At 42.9% G+C, this 21374-nt stretch overlaps 1 protein-coding gene across 2 annotated transcripts in view; it reads right to left on the bottom strand.

Annotated features, from left to right (window-relative positions):
• Nucleotides 1-15601, bottom strand: part of kansl1a (KAT8 regulatory NSL complex subunit 1a) — a 29145-nt gene extending 13544 nt beyond the window's left edge. For both annotated transcript variants that reach the window (XM_053414466.1, XM_053414465.1), the window contains exons 1-3: nucleotides 15550-15601; nucleotides 14925-14998; nucleotides 6716-8177 (exon numbers count right to left, since the gene is read on the bottom strand). In XM_053414466.1, the coding sequence (XP_053270441.1) occupies nucleotides 6716-8109 (1394 nt within the window). In that variant the 5' untranslated portion in view covers nucleotides 8110-8177; nucleotides 14925-14998; nucleotides 15550-15601. The remainder of the gene's footprint in view (nucleotides 1-6715; nucleotides 8178-14924; nucleotides 14999-15549) is intronic.
• Nucleotides 15602-21374: the final 5773 nt, after the last annotated feature.

The following is a 21374-nucleotide window of genomic DNA, read 5'->3' as shown; positions in this document are numbered from 1 at the left end:
AGAATATATGAGTCTCCTGTTCGAGAGTCTGACATAACAGAATATGATTTATCACTTTGATCCACTACAGGGAACCAGGCAGCAGCAGCATCATGTGCTCATGGGGTTGAGAAGCATCGGTTTTATCATAATATACAACTTACAAGTAAATGCGATATTCCAAAATCTGATCTTGGTATTCTGCAATGACGATCAAGCAATCAAAAACTTAAATCAATATAAATCCAAAATTCGAATACGTTTATCGTAAATTGTAGGTCAATTATAATTGTAAGAAAATGTTTATGTACATATACTGCTGCTCGTCTCTGGAGGTGAAAATCTAATGCGCTCAGATAAACACATCCGAGTTATAGTTGGAACTGTAGATTTGGTTTCCTTGTTTCTGCAGGTTTTTGCAGATAAGCCACAAACTATAACTATAACCGTATTTAAAAACACCATACTTTGCTCAGATTACACATAAAGAGGGTTTTGTTAAACCTGACATGCTAGCTCTCAAATCCTTCCAGCCACAATGGTTCAACACTGCACCCTCCAAACTATCTTTACAAACATTTAAAAAAACTAAATTTTAAGTTATGATTCAAGCTTAATCATCTAAATGTAGAAATATGAGGCATTTATATACAGATTATACAAAATAGGCCATGTACTATTGTTATGTAGAAAATGTTGCCGTCTCATTAGAATGAGTAAATATTCTTTTATAGTGGGAAAACAGACTTGCTCAAAACACTGTACAACGCAGCCATGTTGTTTAGGTGATAAAATCACTATCCAGTATTAAACTCATGATCATATTCTTAAACACGAGCTTCTCCAACAAAGAACAGCCAGAGGAACGTAACCAGATGTTATCAACACAAACCCAGTCTGTCGTCATTCATGCTCAATAGCAAGAAGTGAAAAATCAAACTGTCATTTCAATATTTTTCCTCCCTCGAGTCTGGGATTTCTCAAACAAGATCTGGGAATTATCCACATACGAGTGAAACGCTGTAAATGCTGAGGGCTCGATTCCTTCAAGCCAGTGTAGTTGGCTGGAACTTCACAGGACAGCCGGTTAAACACATCTGTTACAGGAGGAAACTGCTCAGGAGCCGGGATCGTGAGCGCGACAGGCCGACAGGGTGTGGGGCAGGAAAAACCAGAGAGGGCAAACTCAGCCGGAGAGCTGCAGCAGTCATTACATAAAAGAGGGGGGTTATGTAACGCCTGTGGGTTCGTGTTGTGGAACTTGGGCCCAGCTAAACACATCCAGATGTGTCAAACAGGACAGAAACCTATACACACACTCACATACATACACAGACCGAGCAATGAGGAGGGGGGGGAAGCACATCTAAGCTGCTCAGACTGCAGAGTAATGCTGAGCCATAAGCATGAGAGGAACGCTGTTGTCTCAGCCATCTATCTAGTTACCCTAGTTCACGAGGCAGACAGGCATTTTAACGTTCCTGTTGCGTAAAGACCATACATGCAACATGTACCCGTGTGCTATCTGGAGTTATGTCACCCTGCAGACACAACGCCAGCCAACCTGGACACACACTTTGACGCGAGTCAGGACGACAACATTTGACATTCTCAGCCTCCGTTTTGGTCTCGGAGCGATTATGTAAGATCTGAGATTTTCCCGATGAGCGTTATTGTTGCCTCAGAAACGGTGCCCACTCTCTCCTCAACACGGAACAAGCCGTGCTCTCTGCAACATGCCTCAACAACAGACTGCCCGGGAACGTCCAGCTCCGGTGCATCTGCCGCCTCAAGCCATGTACATTCACGTTGGGTTTTCTGAAGGCAGCAGTTCCCACACCTTGGTAGAGGCCGGCATGGACGTCACATTCACAGACAGGCACACAAAGGCCCTGCAGTACAAGCAGAGCAACAGATGTTGGCTGGCCCCCAATCCTCTAAGATACGGGAAACCACGTCTACTCTATAGACAGGGACGACAGGATTAGTTGCAAGCGAAGCACTGCATCCAAACAAGCAGCTCAAATAGGTTATTTTCCACACGGCTGTCAATGCAGCTGACGTTAAATAATTGAGGTGCTGCCGCCTGAAGAAGACATCACATTGTCTGTGGTGTTTACTGGTGAGGTGCCGTAAAGCCGTTAATTGCTAACTGAGACAAACTGTCAGTTGTGATAATGTGACATTATGGTTATTTGCACATACATTCACACACAGAGGATTTCTACAGGTACCAACAAGATCTTTTAAACCATAATGAATAAAAGTCCGGACCTACGTCAAGTACGACGGATATGAAAGAATATCCAAGCCCAAGAATTATGTACACTGGCCTACAATAGAGAATAAGGTGGAGTAGTAGTTATAGAATAAACCCTGAAACGCCACGTTATTCCACAAACTACAGAGACAGCAGGTATCCAGTCTTTCCCACAGACAAGCAGAGTGTATAAACATCAATTCTGACCAATCTTTGGACCCTACTGGTCTTATGTGTAGATTTATGACAGTGTGTTAATATCTGTATTGTTGTGACAGAACTACAACACAAGGAGACACTGAAAACGATTCATTAAAACGTTCTCTTATAAACTAAAGAGCTTTTAAGATGCGACTGAAATCTGCGTTAACATAATTAAGCCCTACCTCAACACATTTAGGACCTAGTGCGTAACAGTTTAATGTATTGTTGACTTTCTACGGCCGGCTGTTAACTTAGAACCCTGCACACACCCTTACATGCTGTAGGTGTTTTCCTCTGTAGGGTTGGGAGCTGAAAACCAGTTCTCAACTGGATGAGGGACGGAGGAGTGTGGAGTGAACATCTGACGGCTGCATATGGAGCATTACGGATGTAGTTATATATTTCTAACGCTGTGTTGTGTACAGAGAGTCTTTAGACATCTGCAAACAAACCTATCAACGGGTGCTTTTGTTACAGTGAAAGAAAAACTCCACAACGTGCTTTTATAAGAACTTAATTTGCTCCACGTTTGTTCATATAGGTTTGAATTTCGTAGTTTCCCTGTTCATCCATCATCGAGCTCGTTCTTATGAAACGTGATTGGACTGGCTGTTAAAGTGTTCTCATGTCTGGGATATGTTTATGGGTGGAAAAGGACACTGAGCAAATTATCTGCAGGGAAGGCACAGATTTGATAAAAACTGATTAATCTGTGGTTCTTCCCCTGATCTAGTTTCAAATTAATTCTAATCTTACTGACACGTTTATATGGTGTTATAGACGAGGAACATTTAGGGTCAGCGATATGCACAGAAGGAAGCCAAAATTAGCTGCTGAGCAGAAATCCTCAGTAAGTACCTCAGTAATTAATTTAACCACACATCATTTACTAATAGATGCACGATGAAATTAGAACTTTACTCTGAAAATAAAACAGTTAATGAACACGCTGAAGTCAAAGGACGGACATTAGCTTCACCTTTGTCCATGAAATCATGGAAATCTATTTTTTTTGCTTTCTGAAATGTATATGACGGTGGAGTTCTCAGGGTGAAGTATCATGTTTGATATAACAAAGAAACTTCTGCGCAGACAGAAGCAGACGAGGAGATTTGTTGGAAAACTAGGAGATTTCAAAATGTTAGACAAAGCCTGTGAGGCAGCAGTAACCGATGAGCGGGTGAGGAATCAAGTTTCCATTGTATTGAGCTGCCCAACCCTGCTGTAAAATCAGAATATTACGTCAGCGTCTTTCCGATGCTTTCTGTAAACTAGGCACTGCAGCATGAAGAATCGTGATTGGTCTACTTCACCTCAGCAACCAACCAGAGCCGTTTGATTTTCATCAGAACGTAAATATACTGAGACAATGTGAACAATCACCGTGAGTAGAAATTGTTAATATCACAGGGAAGTATAAATAAATCCTCTGTTCAGTGACACCTTGATGACCTTCCATTAATGCAGCGTTTAACCTCATTTTTCTCAGTCTGGCATTATCGCTTTAGACGTGATTATCTAGTGTTCATTTAAAAGCTCACAATATAAATCCTTCATCTCAGCCACATTCATAATGACAAATATATCTGTGTGTTTTTAACAACACCATGATATTTATAACTACTGCTAATGTCATGAGAATTATAACCTTAATGCAAGTGACCATCTGACAAATCTCAGTAACAAATACAAATACATATTAACTTGACGCCATAGTATTTTAAGTATATTTAGTGACTGTACAAAGTACCTACTTTATTCACAAAGCTCCTCTAGATGTTTCACTTTCTTTCTGATTAAACTATTCATCTTAATATAATAAAGAGCAGGGCGGCACTTTTCATGTAATAAAATCGACCACTAACTCCAACTGATTACATAATACATGTTAAAATCAAATGTTACGTTATTCAAATAGTCATAATTAGGTTTTCAGAAGGTACCGTCACTGAAGCATCGAATCAAGTTGCAGCTCAAGAGAAGATGGACGCTCTTCTCTGAGAACTGAGTGGACACCAGATCTCGATTCTTCACTGATGTGAGGTCAGATTAAAGTTCACTCCTCCTGTAAACCTGCTCATTACAGCACAACTGGACTGTAAAACGTAAACAGCGTCAGAAGTTACTCAAAACAGTCTTAGTGAAGGTGCCACCAGTCGTCTCATGTAGCAGTCTAATGTTAGCCCCATTGTGAAACACTTAGCCTCAGCTGGAGCTACGATCACTTCTGAGGCCTTGGTGTCCAGTTCGAATGTTAATATAAAAATCTAAAAATACTGACAAAATAAACACTCGTCCTTCCTCCCCACAGCCATTGTTAACACATCTCCAAATGTTAGCTCAGCACAGAAAGAGCTGCTTATACATTTTATCATCAGGGGCTTCAATGTGTTGGTGGCCAGCTCAGACTTTTCTGTTTCAGCTGCTGCACTGAGCCAAAGCTAACACAAGTTAACCGTCTAATGTTGAGATACTGAATGATTCACGGTGCCTCGTTGTATTGAGATTAACTCAAATATGAACAGTTTAAACAAACCATGTGACTTCCATTGGCTGTGAGTAACAGACGCTGGTGATGTCAGTCGCTTCCTGAACACACGGTGTAGGGAGGAGTGCATGGAAGGGTGTGTTTGATTTATTTTCCATCCTTCACAAATTTGAAGACAGCCTCACTCGTCAAGGTGTTTGCATCACACAAGGACAGAAAAAAACAATAATGTCATCCCTGGTCATAATGTCCAAGTGCCTCTATAAATATTGAATTACTAAATTATGGAAAATATGTTTTGACATAACTTTGATGTGAAGATTTACTGGTTTATGAATATACAACAGGGAAGAATCACACAAGGGAATTCAGAAGCATCATAAACTGACTAACTGCATACTTCAAGCTATGCTGCAGTATAATGACCAGCTGCCAGGGCGGATAGTGTTTTCTATAAGGAATAAGATTTCCTTTCTGGGTTAACAAACTTCCTTCTATACTTCCTGCTTTATGTATTCACGTCTATATCTTAACATTATACATAACAGCTGGGGTGCAACTGAACACAAAGCACTAAGCGGTTTATTGTATTGTTACTTATTTTTCAAAGCAGACAATATTCAGGTTTTTACAAAAGATCTGAAATTATAATCAAAACGGAAATTTACTGATAAAATTAATCTGTTTACATAAACTACTCATGATGTCATTATCCTCCTTCTCTCTCAGGACACACACACGTAGCCCACTGTCCCTGCTCCATATGATTATGCTATTACTGAAATGTTTTCTCGACATGAACAAGTATGAATGCATTACAAGCCTTTTTTCTATTTAAGAATCATATATGCAACACACACCGGCTTCCTGTTGAGTTATGAAGATATTTAGGTCAAGGGTCTAAAGTCAACACAGTAAAGACAATAAAAACCTGTGTTCGCTTCCTTGTTAATAATCTACCCGATCCTACACAGCTCAGTAATTCCATTAACGCTGCCGACCCAGCTGCTGGATTTTTTCCCCTCCTTCCCAACACTAATGACACAGAAACGTGTACTCTGATGTGAACTTCCCATGGAATACATTTGCAGGCCCCTGCTGAGGTGAAGCCGACATCACATCAGGAAGCATGTGAAAACATAAAAACCCACATCTTCTGCAAAACCACCACCACCTCCCCCCCCCCCCCCCCCCCCCCAACTCTGTTTCTTCTCGGTTTCAGTTCAAATCAAAAACATTCTCCAGCTCTGTGGGCGCTCACTCGTTTGCTCTACAGATAAACAGAACGTTCAGTTTCAGGTTCTCTCAGGAGGAAGCGCTGTGTGACCAGATAGCTCTTCACTTTCTGTCCATTCCAGCTCGAGTGTTCTCCACAGGATGAGACCGCCCACACAACTACACATGCACTCTGGGTGAACGGTATCTCTTCCCCTCCCTGGAGTTTGACCCATCCACTACTGAGGCAGTTATAATTGTCATTAGCACCTGCTAGGCCAAAGTAGCATATCACAGGGCCTGGAAGTACAGGGACTTTCACCGGGCAGTTGAAGAACTGCAGGTAACATGGAAATGCGAGAGTAATGGGAGGCACTCGAGTGTGAGGTAACAGGTCAATAGAGACGGTTATTAATAAATCCTATTGGAGAGATTTTATATGAAACTTTTTTCATATAAATGCTGCTTTCAACATTCAGCTTCAGCTGTGAACCATTCAGCGCTGCACAGTCACTTATGTACAGATATAAATACGTGTGATGCGTAAGTGGGTTAGAAGTTGTACTTACATTTTGACATGACGCTGATCAATGTCCACTCTGGCCAGCTCCTCCTCCTCCAGGTCAGAGTCCCCTCCAGAGCTACTTTCTGTCACATCTGAGTCAAAGGCGCTTTCTGCTGAATGTAGGTTGGCTGACCCACTCAGGTACAGCCTCTCCAGCTCCAAGGGCATGGAGCCACCCTTCAGGAAGCGACTGAGTCCGTCTCTGTTGTTAGAGGAAGAATGGCGTCCAGTCCTCCATGTGGCTGTAGGGGTCGCCGTCTCCGCCTTGCGGTTCCCAGCCAGTAGCCGGTTGAGAGCCGAGTCCAAGAAGCCGCCGAGCTGCTGTTGAATATGCCGCTCCACCTGCTTGGCCTGTACCACCTGAAGACGTTTGCGCAGACGTCTTAGCCGGCTCTCAATCTCAGCCTGGCGGCTGTTGTTGAGAAGTGTGCGCTCCCGAACGTGAGAGTCAAGGCTGTCCGAGGAAGAACTACAGGGGAGAGGAGGCTGTGGTGCGGGTGTGCAAGATGGGGATCCCTGCAGGCTGCTACCTGGTTTCTCCCTATCTGAGCCCTGCGGCTGACTGGTGGACGTGTGTGAATCAGCCTCCTCTAAATTCACCTGTTCATTAGGGTTGGGGTTGTCGTGAGTAAAGGGGGGAAGTGCACGAGACTGAAGCACTGAGGGTTCGAAGTGTTTTCCATCTGTATTTTGAGAAACCCCAGAGGAATGCTTCTGTTTAAAGGTTCCTTTTACCGGGATGTGCCCTGATAAGGTCTCCGAGTCCAAGGGCAGGTTCTGGGACTGAGAGTCTGTGGTGGCAGTGGGTTTGTCACCGTTCACTGCCATGACACAGCCAGACCCGGACATAGTGGCCAGCTTTTTGGCCAGGCCGTTGACAGGTGCCATGGGCTGGCCACCTCCGTTAGTGCTGCCACTCATGAGGCTTTTGAGCTGGCTGCCAGAGAGTTCAATCGCCTGCCTCTTCCTACACAGGAAGTCTCCTCCGCCGTTGAGCAGGGACGTGGGCAGTATTCTGTGGCTTTTCAACACAGACTGTTTGATGAGGACCCCTTGCAGCTTGATCGTCTCCTTAGTTGAAGGGACAGGTGTCACATCAGAGCATCGATAAGAAGCCACCAGAGGCTGGAGTTTGCCCAGGGCCGAGGCCTGGGCCACGGAGTCTGCTTGGGGCTGCTGCTGCTGCTGTTCCTGGTCGCCGCCACAAAAGTCAAGAGGACACTCTTCGGGGGAGGCCTTGCACTTAGCCGGGCCGCTGCTGTGGATGAGGATGTTGCTGGCGTTACCGTTGTTCTCTGCACTGGCCGGTGAGAGACTTGAGGATGGGGCAGCCAGTTTGAAGCGGATGTGGTGAGCTTCGGCTGGGGCGTCGGTGAGAGCGGGCGCCATCGCAGCCATGCAGTGCAGAGGGACGGGCACCTCGGCCTGCTCCACACCACCCGCTTACTGCCCCACCTGAGGACAGCCTGGACGAGACAAAGAAAGACCGGAGCAGAGGGGAGACAAGAATGGAAAAAGTTAAAAACATTGGTTCCATAAACTCAGGCACCGAAGCATACGTGCCATTTCTACTGCATCAAATTCTGGTCTGTGTTGGTCTGGGAGGATTTAAGGTAGAGATATTATCCAATCAACAATTTACAAGTAACATTTACAATCTGGAACAGGAATGAAGACAAACACAAAATAAACTAATTCAATTCAATTCGTGCAAAAGTCTAATTTGTATTCATGTAAACTTGATATCCTGAAAAACAGTTCAAAGGCTGAAGGACTAAGACATTTTAAACCACAAGAAAACATCTATGTTTCCCCATATTAAATATCATATCCTGAGTGCAAAGTCAAATGAAGGCAGGTATTCCTATATGTAATAGAAGATACGGGTGTAATACTTGCAATACAGGTTCTGTAAGCCTTTAGAGTGGGTGGAAAACTACTAACCACCACCCAATGAAAGTACCACTTCTCAAACGTTCTGCACCAAATAAAATCATTGGAAATGCTATAATACCACTGATTAATAATCAGTCCAACCCACCGACTCAAACACAAACCGAGTGAAGGTCCACAACTAATCTGGTTAAAGGCCTAATCGAATGAGCGGGTGACTCATTGACATTTTGCTGACCTGCTGGCTGAGTGTTGCTAAAAATGATCCAATAAAGAAGGAACCAGGAGAAACATTCAGGTGAATGAAATGGCCATTTTAGCTCCTGCAAAAAAATCTGGTTTGCTGTAATCACACAAGGCCTCTCTGAAGATTTAAATAAATACCAAACAGATCTAACGATATGCACCGACCTTGGGAAGGGAACACAAACCAGATACATGCGAGTAACAGCAGACATCTGAGCAGAAAGGGCCATGCTAATAAATAATTCCCACTACACCCATGTGTGTGTGAACAAGCCCTCATTGTCATTTACTGACAAGGCTCTTCTTTAATGAATAAGCCTTGGATTTCATTTCTGAAGGAAGCGAGAAACAGGAAAAACCAAATGCAGATTGCCGAACCCCACTGGCCTACATGTGCCCTGGTGAACCAGTGTGCAGCCTTGCTCCTCCACCAGTAAGTAGGTGGATTTAGGCCTCAGCATTAGTCCAAAGCACATGATGTCATCCTGACTGGGTTCCTGAGTGGATTTCTGCTCAACGTACACATCGTCTCCTATTCCCCCAAAATATTATCCTCCAGCTGAATGCATGAAGGGAACAACGTGGTCAGGATGGAGCATGATTTCAATAGTCACGTTATTCAGATTGATCTGCTGCATCATATTCAGATGTAACTTTTCTTCAGACGCCTCCCTTCAAATGAGATAAAAGGGAGCTGCATCCCCGCGTATCGTCTGCAGGGTCACATGAATGGAGGCTCAGTATTTCACCGCAGTTTCTAGTCAGCGCGCACTACGCCATGTTGGTATTTCCGAGGAAGATTATGCAATGAGATTCATATAACTCAAAAACGCCCGTTCCTCTGCACACAGGCAGATATGTGCGCACTGGATCAAAGGAACCGAGCCAACGCGTAGGAATAGTTCGTACTCACGAGGGCATTAGTATAAATAACCCGCCTGGGCAGAGATGCGACAAACCCGTCCACATCACACGTTATCCGGCCATAACGCAATCCCCAAAATGTCTTCCTAATGTTTACAAAAACATGTGCAAACACACCAGCGAGCGGTTTGTGTGCAGGGCGCGTTCGAGCGAGATCACGTTATTTAATTCTCTGAGGCTTCAGCGGAAATCAACCCGACGTGGATCCGTGTGCTCGCATCGCAGGGACGGAGAAAAACAACAAGCACCGAGCCACCACGGCCATGAAGCAAGCGGGGGAGAAACCTCGTTAACCTCGGACTCTCTTTAAACACTGCGTGCAAATTAATGCGCTTCGCTGCTGGCTCACGTTAGCGTCGGAAAGCTGCTGATGCAAGAAACACAACCTGCTGGAGCGATAGCGTGATCTCCCGCGAGCGGACTGCAGTGGCTCCCCCGGCAGCCCTGCTCCTGTGGGGCTTCGGTTTCACTATCTCCCTTGTGCAATGCCCGTTTGCTAAAAACTGCTCAAATCGCCTCCTGCGCAAAGCTCGCTGGGAGCACGTAAACATTTTGAGTGGCTGGCTACGTAACACACGCTCGCCTCATCGTGTTAAGTCAATAACGCCCACATTGATGTGTATTATTATGCGTTAAAAGCCGCGGTACCACGCGGGGCTAACCTCCGGGGCTGTGCGGTTCCACCGGAGCCACAATAACATGACACCTCCCCGCACAAGTTGTTCCTAACACCGCTGTTGCAGAGCGGAGACGTGGGGTTGCATTGCAATGAGACCAGGGGATAAACAGAGGCGCTGTGTTGTTGTAAATGTACCCGGTGCTCCCCCGGTGCTGCTCCGGCTCGCCGCCCGGAGCCGAACCGAGCCCGGGTGCTGTGAATGCAGATGTGTCCGGGGCGCACAAGTTGGGAGTAGACGCTGCCGGAGGAGCTAGCTCGCTAACAAAGAAAAAGGAGGAACCTACCACGTGACGAGGTTGCACTATCCGAGGGAATTTCGGCAACAATCCCCCGCAGTTCGTGGAGAAACAAAAAAATACACCAAAAGGGTGCGAGGGAGAAAAACACGCGTTTCGGATTCGATCAATCCGCCATGAATTAATCCAAAAAGAGGCGCCGCGGCCCGGTTCTCACGGCCGCTCGGGCTCGTTCCGGATTCAGGCAATGGGCGAATCGACCATCTCCACCTCCTCGGCTGCTAGCTTCGCCTCGCCGCCGCCACCGCGAATATAAGACAAGGCCGAGAAAAGGTCCGATCTCCTCCGCGTCGCTTCGACTGCGGGCGATCCCGCGACCGTCCCGCACGAAAAAAACCCGGGTCTCGGTGGGCAGGAGGGCGTCCGGAGGGCGGTTTGTCGCGGGGCTTTTTCTCTCGTTTTAGGGAGAGACGCTTAGAAAATGGCGGCTAGCTCCGCTCCCTCGGATTTGAGTCTGACAAACATAGAAGTGCAGAGTGTGTGTGTGTGTGTGTGTGTGGTTGTAGGCGGGAGACAGTTCCGCTGCTCGCCACCAGGGGAAAGGGCAGATAAGAGGCAGAGCAGATACCACAGGAGGGCATTGTCTCCACAACACAGCTCGGGTCACACATGCACTTGTTACACGGGGCTGTGATCCAGAAGCTGCGGATGATTAATGTTCACATCCCTGCCTGGGTTCATCTCCGTTTCATATCATAGCTCCTGTTTTATTCTGGCACGGTTTTCACTTTTTTTGTTTTAAATATACTTATATCTGCTGCACAATTATTTTACAGGCCGTGTTAGTGTAATGTACAACTTTGTAAAGCTTTAGTTATTTATCTGTAAATGTTTGTTGGGCGGTTCTCATGTCTTTCAATCACCTTATACTTCAAATATCTGTATTGTCAGATTAGCAGATACTTGTAGTAGTTCTGGTGTCTTTCATATCACGGCAGTTAACTTATACAACATAAACATAGGATCCATCTATTTATTTAAATCAATTATTATATTTTATGAAATGTCTTACCTAGATCTCTTAGGTCTTTTTATGTGTGTAATTTGTCTTTGTTTGTGAAGCCCATTGTAAACTTGTTTTTGGAAAGTGCTACATCAATAAAGTTTTATCTTTATTATTTTATTATTTTAAGACTGACATGCTGTAATTTAACCCCTATCTCACCCTCACAATGTCCAAACAACTGTAGAAAACCAGTTGGGGTGGATATTAATTCAGATTATTTGTTTTTATATCACGGTTCCACCTGAATATACGTAGTAATTCCTACTTGTATAATCACCAACTTAGCAGCTGCCAAGTAGTAGGTTTAACTGCGTATCCTTTGGATCTATGTGATTTGGTTAATCACAAATATATTGAGAATTTGCATCAGCTAGTATGTCGACTCCTCCATCTTGTAGTCTTGTCTTATAAAAAGGGATTTAGGTCTCAAATTAAGCTTATATTCTATATATTATATGACTTTTATTTAATACATGTTACTGTATATTTTTTTCTTTGTTTTTAAATTGTTTACATTTTTCTGTATAAAATAACTAACACAGAAAACCATAGGTAAGTCTGTTTTATTCTGATATAAAAACTGAAACCTATAATTAATGTTCCTTGTTCATATTTGAGAAACTGCTACTAGTGAATTTTTGATACGTTGATTATCATTTTCAGTTTTCTGTTTAAATCCAGGAATTTAAAAAAAGTCTTACATTTAATTTACAAAGGAATTAAATATTTTTCTTGCCTGCCATCTACATAACCCTGTTGCTTATAGATATGAGCCTTATCATTTATTTATTTTTGAATTGGTTAATCCATCATCAAATTATCTAGATGCAAGTCATGTTAACTGATTGTTTATGATCCAAAATGCCTAAAACATATTTTTTAAATGTGATTCAATAAGTTAATCTTCTTAATAAATAATAGCAGGCCCTATTGTCCTTTCTGGTTTTCCCTAATTATTTAAAAAGCACGTCAAGAAAACATGTGAAATTGTCTTCTCTGTAGCATGTGGTGAGTGGGGCCCTGTTCTAAAGGGATAAAGCTAAGTGCTTGAAATGACTCAGTATGCTTCCTAATTATATTGGGTATTAAAGGAGAGGAGATCAGCCCTGTCACTGCTCACAGGAAATGAGACTGTGTACTACTACAGCAGCTGTTGTGAAGGTGCAGCCAGTGGCCACTTGAAGGAGCTCTTCTCCACATGACTGTGGTTCATCCACAACCTAAATATATTACACCACCATATGTTGTTTACAGTTACACGCTGACAAACACGAACTGGTATAAATCTAATCCTACCGCAGCTACACTCAGGGAAACTCCAGAGATGGATGTCAAAGCAAAGATATTAATAAAAATGCTATTTAAAACATAACCGTTTAAAGGTTGTTTTTGTTTGGTCTGTGTCAGAGGATGGTAGCCTGCAGTGGATAAAGAAAATATAAAATATAACTACAATATTATGACAATAACCACAGCACAAGCTGCTGCCATTAGAGTTACAAGAAAACATTTCTGACACAATCTCAACAAAACTATTTACAACCTTTAAACAGGAACGGTTCTATGAATGTAATTTAAATTTATACACTAACAGCTGTACAAGAATTTAACATGAGAAGATCATTTGCAAAAGTCTAAGTTTTATCTTTAAATTGGGAATCAGGTGATAAAACTGATACGAGTCCTAGTTTTAGAAAGATATTACTGTTACATGGCTTTTGTATTAGACTGCATTACACTGTACGTGTATTTTTTTAAATTGTGTCCATTATCTGTAGTCTTCACTACAAGGACTTAGAGTAAAAGTCAGGCCTTGTAATAAAATGTAGTTCTTATGCCTTGAATGCATTTTCTGATAAAAGAAAGAAGCCCTGGAACGGCACGTCATTTAAATTGAATGGTTAAATACATAATTGAAAGTCTGTCGTTAGCTTTACGATGACCAGCGTTATTAAATTGATTTGTACCACACCTCTCAAAGAGTTTCATGTGAACTGACATCTCCGTTGAAGTTTAATTTTCTGTTTTAAAATGCATTTCTTTCCTTTGTTTGTTGGTTAGTGCTGTTTCTCGCACTCATCTAATTTATCTTCTATGCCTTTAAGTAAACAACTGTTTATTTCTTCCTGTGTTCTGTAATATTTTCCCGGACAAGACTTGTTGCCCACAGGATGTTTGGTTACTCACTTGAATGAATAATATCACATGAATCTTTATAATATTGTTGTAAACTATTTTAAACCTGTTATTTCTCTGAAAAGGGTTAATGTGTGATCACATGAGTTCAGTTTCTCTAATCAGCCAGTGTAGATGAGAAACACTCTTATTGTTAATAAATGCAAATTGATGCATATCACTGATTTCCTGCAGCTTTTGCATAGCCACCGAGCCATTATCAGACTAGTAGAGTGGACATGCATGATAACTAAGTCATTATGAATGATGTGTGAGACGAGAGAGAGCAGCTGCTTATCCACCGGAACTTAAAAATTAACTAAACTGATATCTGCATAAAAGTCTTGGGAGGCAAACGACGAATGAATGGATCCAATGGCTGATTTGAATTTTTGATAGTTATCCAATATGCTGCATTCATCCTCGTCTATGATACAGGTATTTTGTGCACACGTCCGTCCATCGGTTTTCCTATCCAGCTCCGGGGAAAAGAGGTGAAACTTCCAACTCACAGGCCACATCCCCTGGTTTCTCCTTGGGGGGGGGGTCAAACCTGCTCGGATACTACATCGTAATCCATCCGGTATGATTTGGGACTCCCCGGTGTTTGAAATACCTCCACAGGGACGTTTCCAGTCCTCATGGCCCTCAGGCGTCTCCATCCCGAGACCAGAGCTGCTGTTCATTTAGAATCCGAGATTTCCTCCAATGCCCCCAGGCGAGGACTGAAGAAGAAGACTTTACCCACTGAAAACCACTGAATGAGAGTGATCACTAATATTTAAGGATGATCTTAGCTCCACGGTTGAAGGGCACATTCCCAGGCAGCAGAGCAGCTGTTGCTTTAAGGCTGAACACAACTTGTTTGGGTCACTTGCATCCATCAGATCCTCCTCTGTTTAGACCCACTATCCACAGGTGAGGGCCGGTTCCGAGCCTTAATCCCTGTAAATAAAAACCAAATAATTCTAAAAAATATATTATTTAAAAATACCTTTAACTCCATTGTGGGAATAGTCCATTCAATAATCCACGGGGCCATAGTTCCACTGGGAGATAACACGACACCTTCAATCAAACAGAGACAGGAGAGAGAAAGATTAGTTTCATGATGGTCACTCATCTCAGACTCTGTGAAGACGCTTGTGTGTGTGTCCCTGCGTCCAGCTGGCGTGCTAGCGCTAGCATGCTAACGCTCCCTATCATTTGAACGTTTATAATGAAAAAGTTTTAAATGTGGAACAACGTCCGCAGCGGGTTCAGAGATTCATGAGTGAGGAGCGATCGGGGCCGGCCGGCGGGTTGTGGTGTGTGTGGGGGGGGCGTGCTGCCGGGGATTTCAGCGACAGAATCAAAACAAGAACTTTCTCCGGACGCTAGTTCGGGAGCTAACGCTAGCGGGGCGAACGCCGCTAGCGGGGCTAAGCTAGCGCTGGTTAGCTCCTTAGCTCCCGCAGCGACTTCTCACTGACGTTTTTTACACGTTTGGCGCAAAAGTGCGGCGGAAAAAACCGCACAACTCGAGCCGCGCGTGCGGAGGGTTGCGTGACTGCGTGGTTTCTGCGGGCGAGCGGCGCGTCGCGTTATTAAAAGACAAAAACAAGATAAAAATCTCTTACCTGCTCGTCCTGTTACTCACCGCTTACCACTTGATAACAACCCGCCCCCGCCGGCCCATTGGTCGACGCGTCTCCTCCGGGCCTCCCATTGGCCCGCGCGGCTGTCAGTCCGTTGCAAATGCCCGTACAGCGGAAATAAGGACGAAAGTTCATAGCACGAAACTTCATCCTCAGAAAATATTGTTTTTCGTGAGGAAACGTTTGAGTTCGTGTCAGATTCTCCTCGATGTTCACAAGCAGCTGATTTGACTGCGCCATTAGACCTGAGTGGTTTGCAGCTCTCGCATGCTAGCTGCTCACAGCCCAGCCTCATGTGTGCACACTTTAATATGATCATGTTTTTAATGCTCCGTCTGCAGGACTTCACTCGAAATCACCCCCAGATCTGCAGAAACCAACAAAAAGCACACGCACACAACACGCACGGCTGCAAATGAGCTCGAGCAACATGTTTCATCTCATGTTATTCTCTGCAGGACATGCTAAACACAGGGATCTGCATGGAGAGGGTGGATGAGTGTGGATGTGAAGAGGAAACATGTCAGTGAGGAGTGGAGTCAACCTGAGGCAGGAGAGGAGAGAGGGCTCTTCTCTCCGGCTGGGTGGACGTGTTAGTGAGCAAGGCAGCACGGGGTGGATCTCCGGGATTCAGCTGTGCAGAGGGACTCTCACTGAAGAGGCCCGAGAGAGACTCACTGCACTTCTCCACTTAGTGTCAGTGAAGGTCTGATCTCCTTGAATCACATCCACGGTTAAACACTGAGTGAAATCCACCCACACCTCATGTCCACCACGCAGAGCAACACAGGCCTGGATTAGAACCAAGCTGTTTACAGATGAGACCATGGGACTGGATTTGACTCAATAAGGAAACAGCACAGGGGGAAATGTAGTGAGAAATGAAAGAAAATTCATATTGAATAAGATAAATATAAAAAATACAATGTTCATAACTAGAAATGTGCATATACATGTCTAATGGACCAAACAACACAGACTGTTTATATCAGAAAATGTTTATTCATGTGTAGTATGTCAATGAAATAAAATATAGACATATTATTCAATGCATGTGTGATATGAAATGGAGACTTGTGTAACGCGTCCCTGAAATAAAGTTGCTTTTTGTACATGTGCAATGTGTTCATGGAGCTCAGATTGTTTATATGTGTGTATCAGTAAAATCAAAATATTGACTATTGCTATACATGCACAGTATGAAATAAAGACAATATGTCCCTGATACACAGACTCTACTGTACGTGTTCAATGTGTCGTTGAACTTCAGATTGTTAATATTCATGTACAATAGGTAAAATCTACTCAGATGTTGTATGGGCATGTGTGTCAGTAAAATGTTCTACTCATGTACAATAAGAAATTCACACATATATCATTTTTGCAGTAGGCCTCTGAATGTACAATTTGTATCTCCACAGTTTTTTTTAAATGAGCTTTATAAACAAAACTGACTTGACATGTTACATGGATCAGAAAATAGATTCCAAACAACTATAACCTCAGTCTGGTCCAGTTATTACAACACAGGTCCAGAGAACCTTACAGACCAGGTTCAGTTTCTATGTGCACTGGTCTGTGGCAACTGTCGAAACCACCAGGGTCTCCCAGTAATCCAGAGACTAACCAGTCACCTTTAACTGGTTTAATCTTTTTCACTTAAACCGAAAGACTTAAACTGCAAGAAATTTCTACTTTTCTTTATCCTCCTCCACAAAGTGTTGATCTGGATCGATACCATCATTGTTCCTCATGAGAAGTAAATCATTCCTTCTGCAGTAGATATAAATATGGGATTTGATTTTGTTCTCCATTTGATTTCAGATTGTATTAACATGGATCTGATGTCACTGTGGGTCGTTTCATTTCATCATGAACCTCAGTGGAATTGAGCAGTTCACTTTGTTGAGTTGTTCTCTGTGACGTCTGCAGTTGTTGAGACGTGTCACACTTTCTCTCCTTCAGTGACACAAAGTCGAGTTTAGTTTATCAGAACTCAGTTTCTTTAAACCACATCTGGATCTGTTTCCTCCTGGTTTCAACTTCTTCATGAAACAATCCTCCACAGGCTAGTCCCGACACCTCCTCTCATTCCTCTGGACGTGTGTAGATCTTCTGTTGTGTTGCTTTAACCTCAGAATGAGAGACTGAAGTTTGAAGGACACTGAGGAAACATCTACATGTAGTTGCAGTAAAACGACGCTAGATGGAGCCGAGACATCACAACAAAGTGTCTCAATTACATCAACATGGAAACACATAACATCTCTATCATTTACTGTAACACTTTATTCATCTTTTATAATCATACATTTAAATGTTAATAACACATATGTGTGTCACTGTAAACAGACACAATGTTATCTTAAAGTTTTTATTAGATGTGTACAGGATCAAAACGTCTCCTGTGAAGATACACGTCAGGTTATTACAATTATGTATAATTATGTTTGTTCAGCAGCCTCCACTTTATGTGTGTCCACAGAGGAAGTTATAGGTGTTGACAAACGTGTTAAACATTTATATCTAATTTAAAGCTGCTTAATTATAAGATGTCAAGTAAATGTTGATATAAATCCTTCAGTGATAAACTTCTCTTTCGGTAGTTTCACAGTTGTTTCATAATTTTCCCGTGCACAGAGTTGAAGAAGAACATTTATTTACAGTTGTGACAGATGGTTTCACGTCTTCCAGCCGAAGCCACTTTATTCAATATCTCGTATTTAAAGGATTTTTATGTTCAAATGCAATTTTACTGAAGAAAACAAGCGATAAAGATGATATATTAAAAAACACATTTACTTTATTGATATAACTTTTACAGCCAGCGAAGACTTCTCATTCCTCCACAGGGAACACACTCTCATCAGTGTTATGATAATATATAATTATGATAATAATACTAAATGAACACTGCGCATATCATGTATCACATTTTTATGGATTTTCTTGTAATTCAGAAAGACATGTTGATTGTTTGTGGAGACACTGTGAACTGCTCTCAAATTAAAAGTCAGTTTTATGTTTGTAGCGATTGAACCAGTGAAGACTTTTCAGGGTCAAAGGTCAAAGGCTTGAAGATTTAATGCACAGGTTTAAATAATGAACATGTCCGACTGTGGAACCCAGACAAACATAAAAGACCTTCAAAGTTTTATTCATGCTTAAGTGCAGACGTACAACCGCGAAATCCATATTTGATTATTGTTATATAATTTGCATGTTAACATCCAATTTAAAATTTAATTAGCCAGAAAGAAAAGAGGAGTATATTTACTCAAGCAATGTATTTAAGTACAGGTAAATATACTTTGTACATCTGAGAGATTAAATATTCCACCCTGGCCTAATAAAGTAATTGAACATTTACTCATTTGCTGGAGTAATATGATCTTAACTGGTTATTGTCCCACGTCGTTAACCTGAGGAGACCTAGTTTCTCCAGATGTGATTCTCACACACATGTTCCACTGAGCGCCCACGGCTTCAAACCTCCTGACCGGTGGATTTACAGTTTCTAAACTCATCGGATTCACCGCTGTCTGTGGGGATTTATGTTCAGCCTCCTCCAGCTCGTCACTGACGCTGCACAGGGATGAAATATTCAACCCCGGGAATCCATCTTTCTAATGAGTGCATCACTAAATCAAATGAAAATATCCTTAATGCATTGTTTTATTACATCTGCTCAGAGTTCATCCTTTTTGTGTTTTAATATCTGTGGATCATTTGGAGACTCGTTGAACCGAAGGTAAAGTCAAGAGGGTTTTAGAGACGGTAAATAAAGATGGACGACATTGAGGGCTAACAAAAAGTGAAGCCAAAGTGTCTTGATCGCCCCCTTGTGGCTGGACATTGAAAACATCTTTGACGGATGAGAAAAACGTGATTGACTCAACATGGAGTTGTGATTATTTCTTAGCTAAATATGATTTCTGATGAGCGATACGGACTTGTGGTACGAAGACCTTGACTCACGACCTTCAGTCCTGGATCCCAACACACACGATGGCAGCGTCTGTATTGTAGTTGAGACGTGTCGTCCATCTTCTATTTACTGTCCATGTTTCAGGAAGGTTTGTTCGCACAGAGCGAGTTCATATCGACCAACCAGCAATCAGGTCAGTCCGGTTTTTAAAGGGTTAAATCAGGGAATTGGTGAGCAGGCAGCTTTATTGATTTTCCTCCGTTGCCTATTTAGGATTTCATTATTGTGCAGAAGGAGCCGGGCTGTGGTTTGTGCTCCGGTGGCGACGCAGCCGGATCCGACAGCAGGAACAGTCATCACACCATCATCAGAGCCGAATCACTAATGAGAAGAATAATTAAATCATCCTGATTCACGTCTCATCAGCGACTGTGAAGACGAGCGAGAAACTGATGGTTAAAAATGAATCTTCGCCCGGAAGCTGCTCGGCTCACGTCCGATGAAGAACCCCCCCCCCCCCCCCCCCCCCCACATCGCCTTCCACTTTGCAGTCGTGCTGTCGTGACATCACAGAGTCAACTCAGGAAATACTCCTGTCCTGTTTGCGGCCATGGGAGAAAACAGTGCATGTTCACTTGGGCAGAAGGATCTTATTTAAAAGCTATGCTCCCCCTTTGAGGCACAAACACACACACACACACACACACACACACACACACATATGCACACTCACACACGTGCACACGGACCTTAAAAGGATCACAAGATGCTCAAAAGTGTATTTCTTGTTTACTCTGGTGTCGGGGGACGGGGCAGACAAATGGCTGGATGATCCCGAGCTGAGCCTTAAGAGCTCGGATCACAGCAGCTGAACGTGTGGACGTGAATATCTTCTTATTTTAACCCAAAGCAAATTGTGTTGTGTTGTAAAATGTTCTCTATAAATAAACTTGACAACGCATCCATTGAATTTTTCATTCAGTCCAAGTCAACACCCAGGTTTATTATTATCTCTTGACATCTTTCCAAGTATGAAAATAACAATATAATAGAAATAAATAACAATAAATAATTATGATAAAGTGAATTACATAGTGACTTCGATTGACCACCACACAAAAGGAGAAGTCAGTGTTTTCTTCTGTGCTGGAAACGACAACATGTCACCGAATTTAAAAAATAAAATATCTTCACTTTTATTATCAGGGGAAATTTCCTTCACATTGCAAAAAGAGTGCACAAGAGTTTTCTTGAATTGGAGCATGTGCAAAAAAAAACTCATCAGAATAAAACACGTGAAATTCTCTTTTCTCAGATTATCTGAACAACGACTGTAAATAAACATGGACGACATGACGGCTCCCAGAAGTGAAGCCAAAGCGTCTGGATCGCCCCCTAGTGACTGGCTGCAGTATAGGTCATAAGCTCCTCCTCCTCCATGTGAGCAGAAGGGACAAGAACCCTCTGCTCACCACTGACTCTGAGGCCAAATGTTCAAGGCACCAGAGTTTTTACCAGAGCTTCATTTCTAGACAGCGGGAGGAGGTGGTGACGCATCGTCCATCTTCATTCACAGTCTATGAATCTGACATTTCATCACCACCAGGACTCAAACATCATGTGACAGGATGACAACAAAAACAACAACATGCAACAAAGAAAGATGACAAAAACAGCAGTTGGTAGAAAAGCACAGGCGTGAGGCAAACCGGTCGGAATGTGGACTGTGAGCGGTCACATGGAGAATGTGCCCGTGTGGTTTACAGTGTGTGTGGATTGTCTGTGTGTTTCCTGTTTTTGGTTCATATCTGTCACGACTCCACTGGATTGTTTTAAACACCCCGCGCCATAATTTATATTTACAAGAAATCAGTAAACG

Source organism: Pleuronectes platessa, chromosome 21 (assembly GCF_947347685.1).
Source record: "Pleuronectes platessa chromosome 21, fPlePla1.1, whole genome shotgun sequence".
Lineage (NCBI taxonomy): Eukaryota > Metazoa > Chordata > Actinopteri > Pleuronectiformes > Pleuronectidae > Pleuronectes > Pleuronectes platessa.
This window is presented reverse-complemented; position numbering and strand designations above follow the sequence as displayed.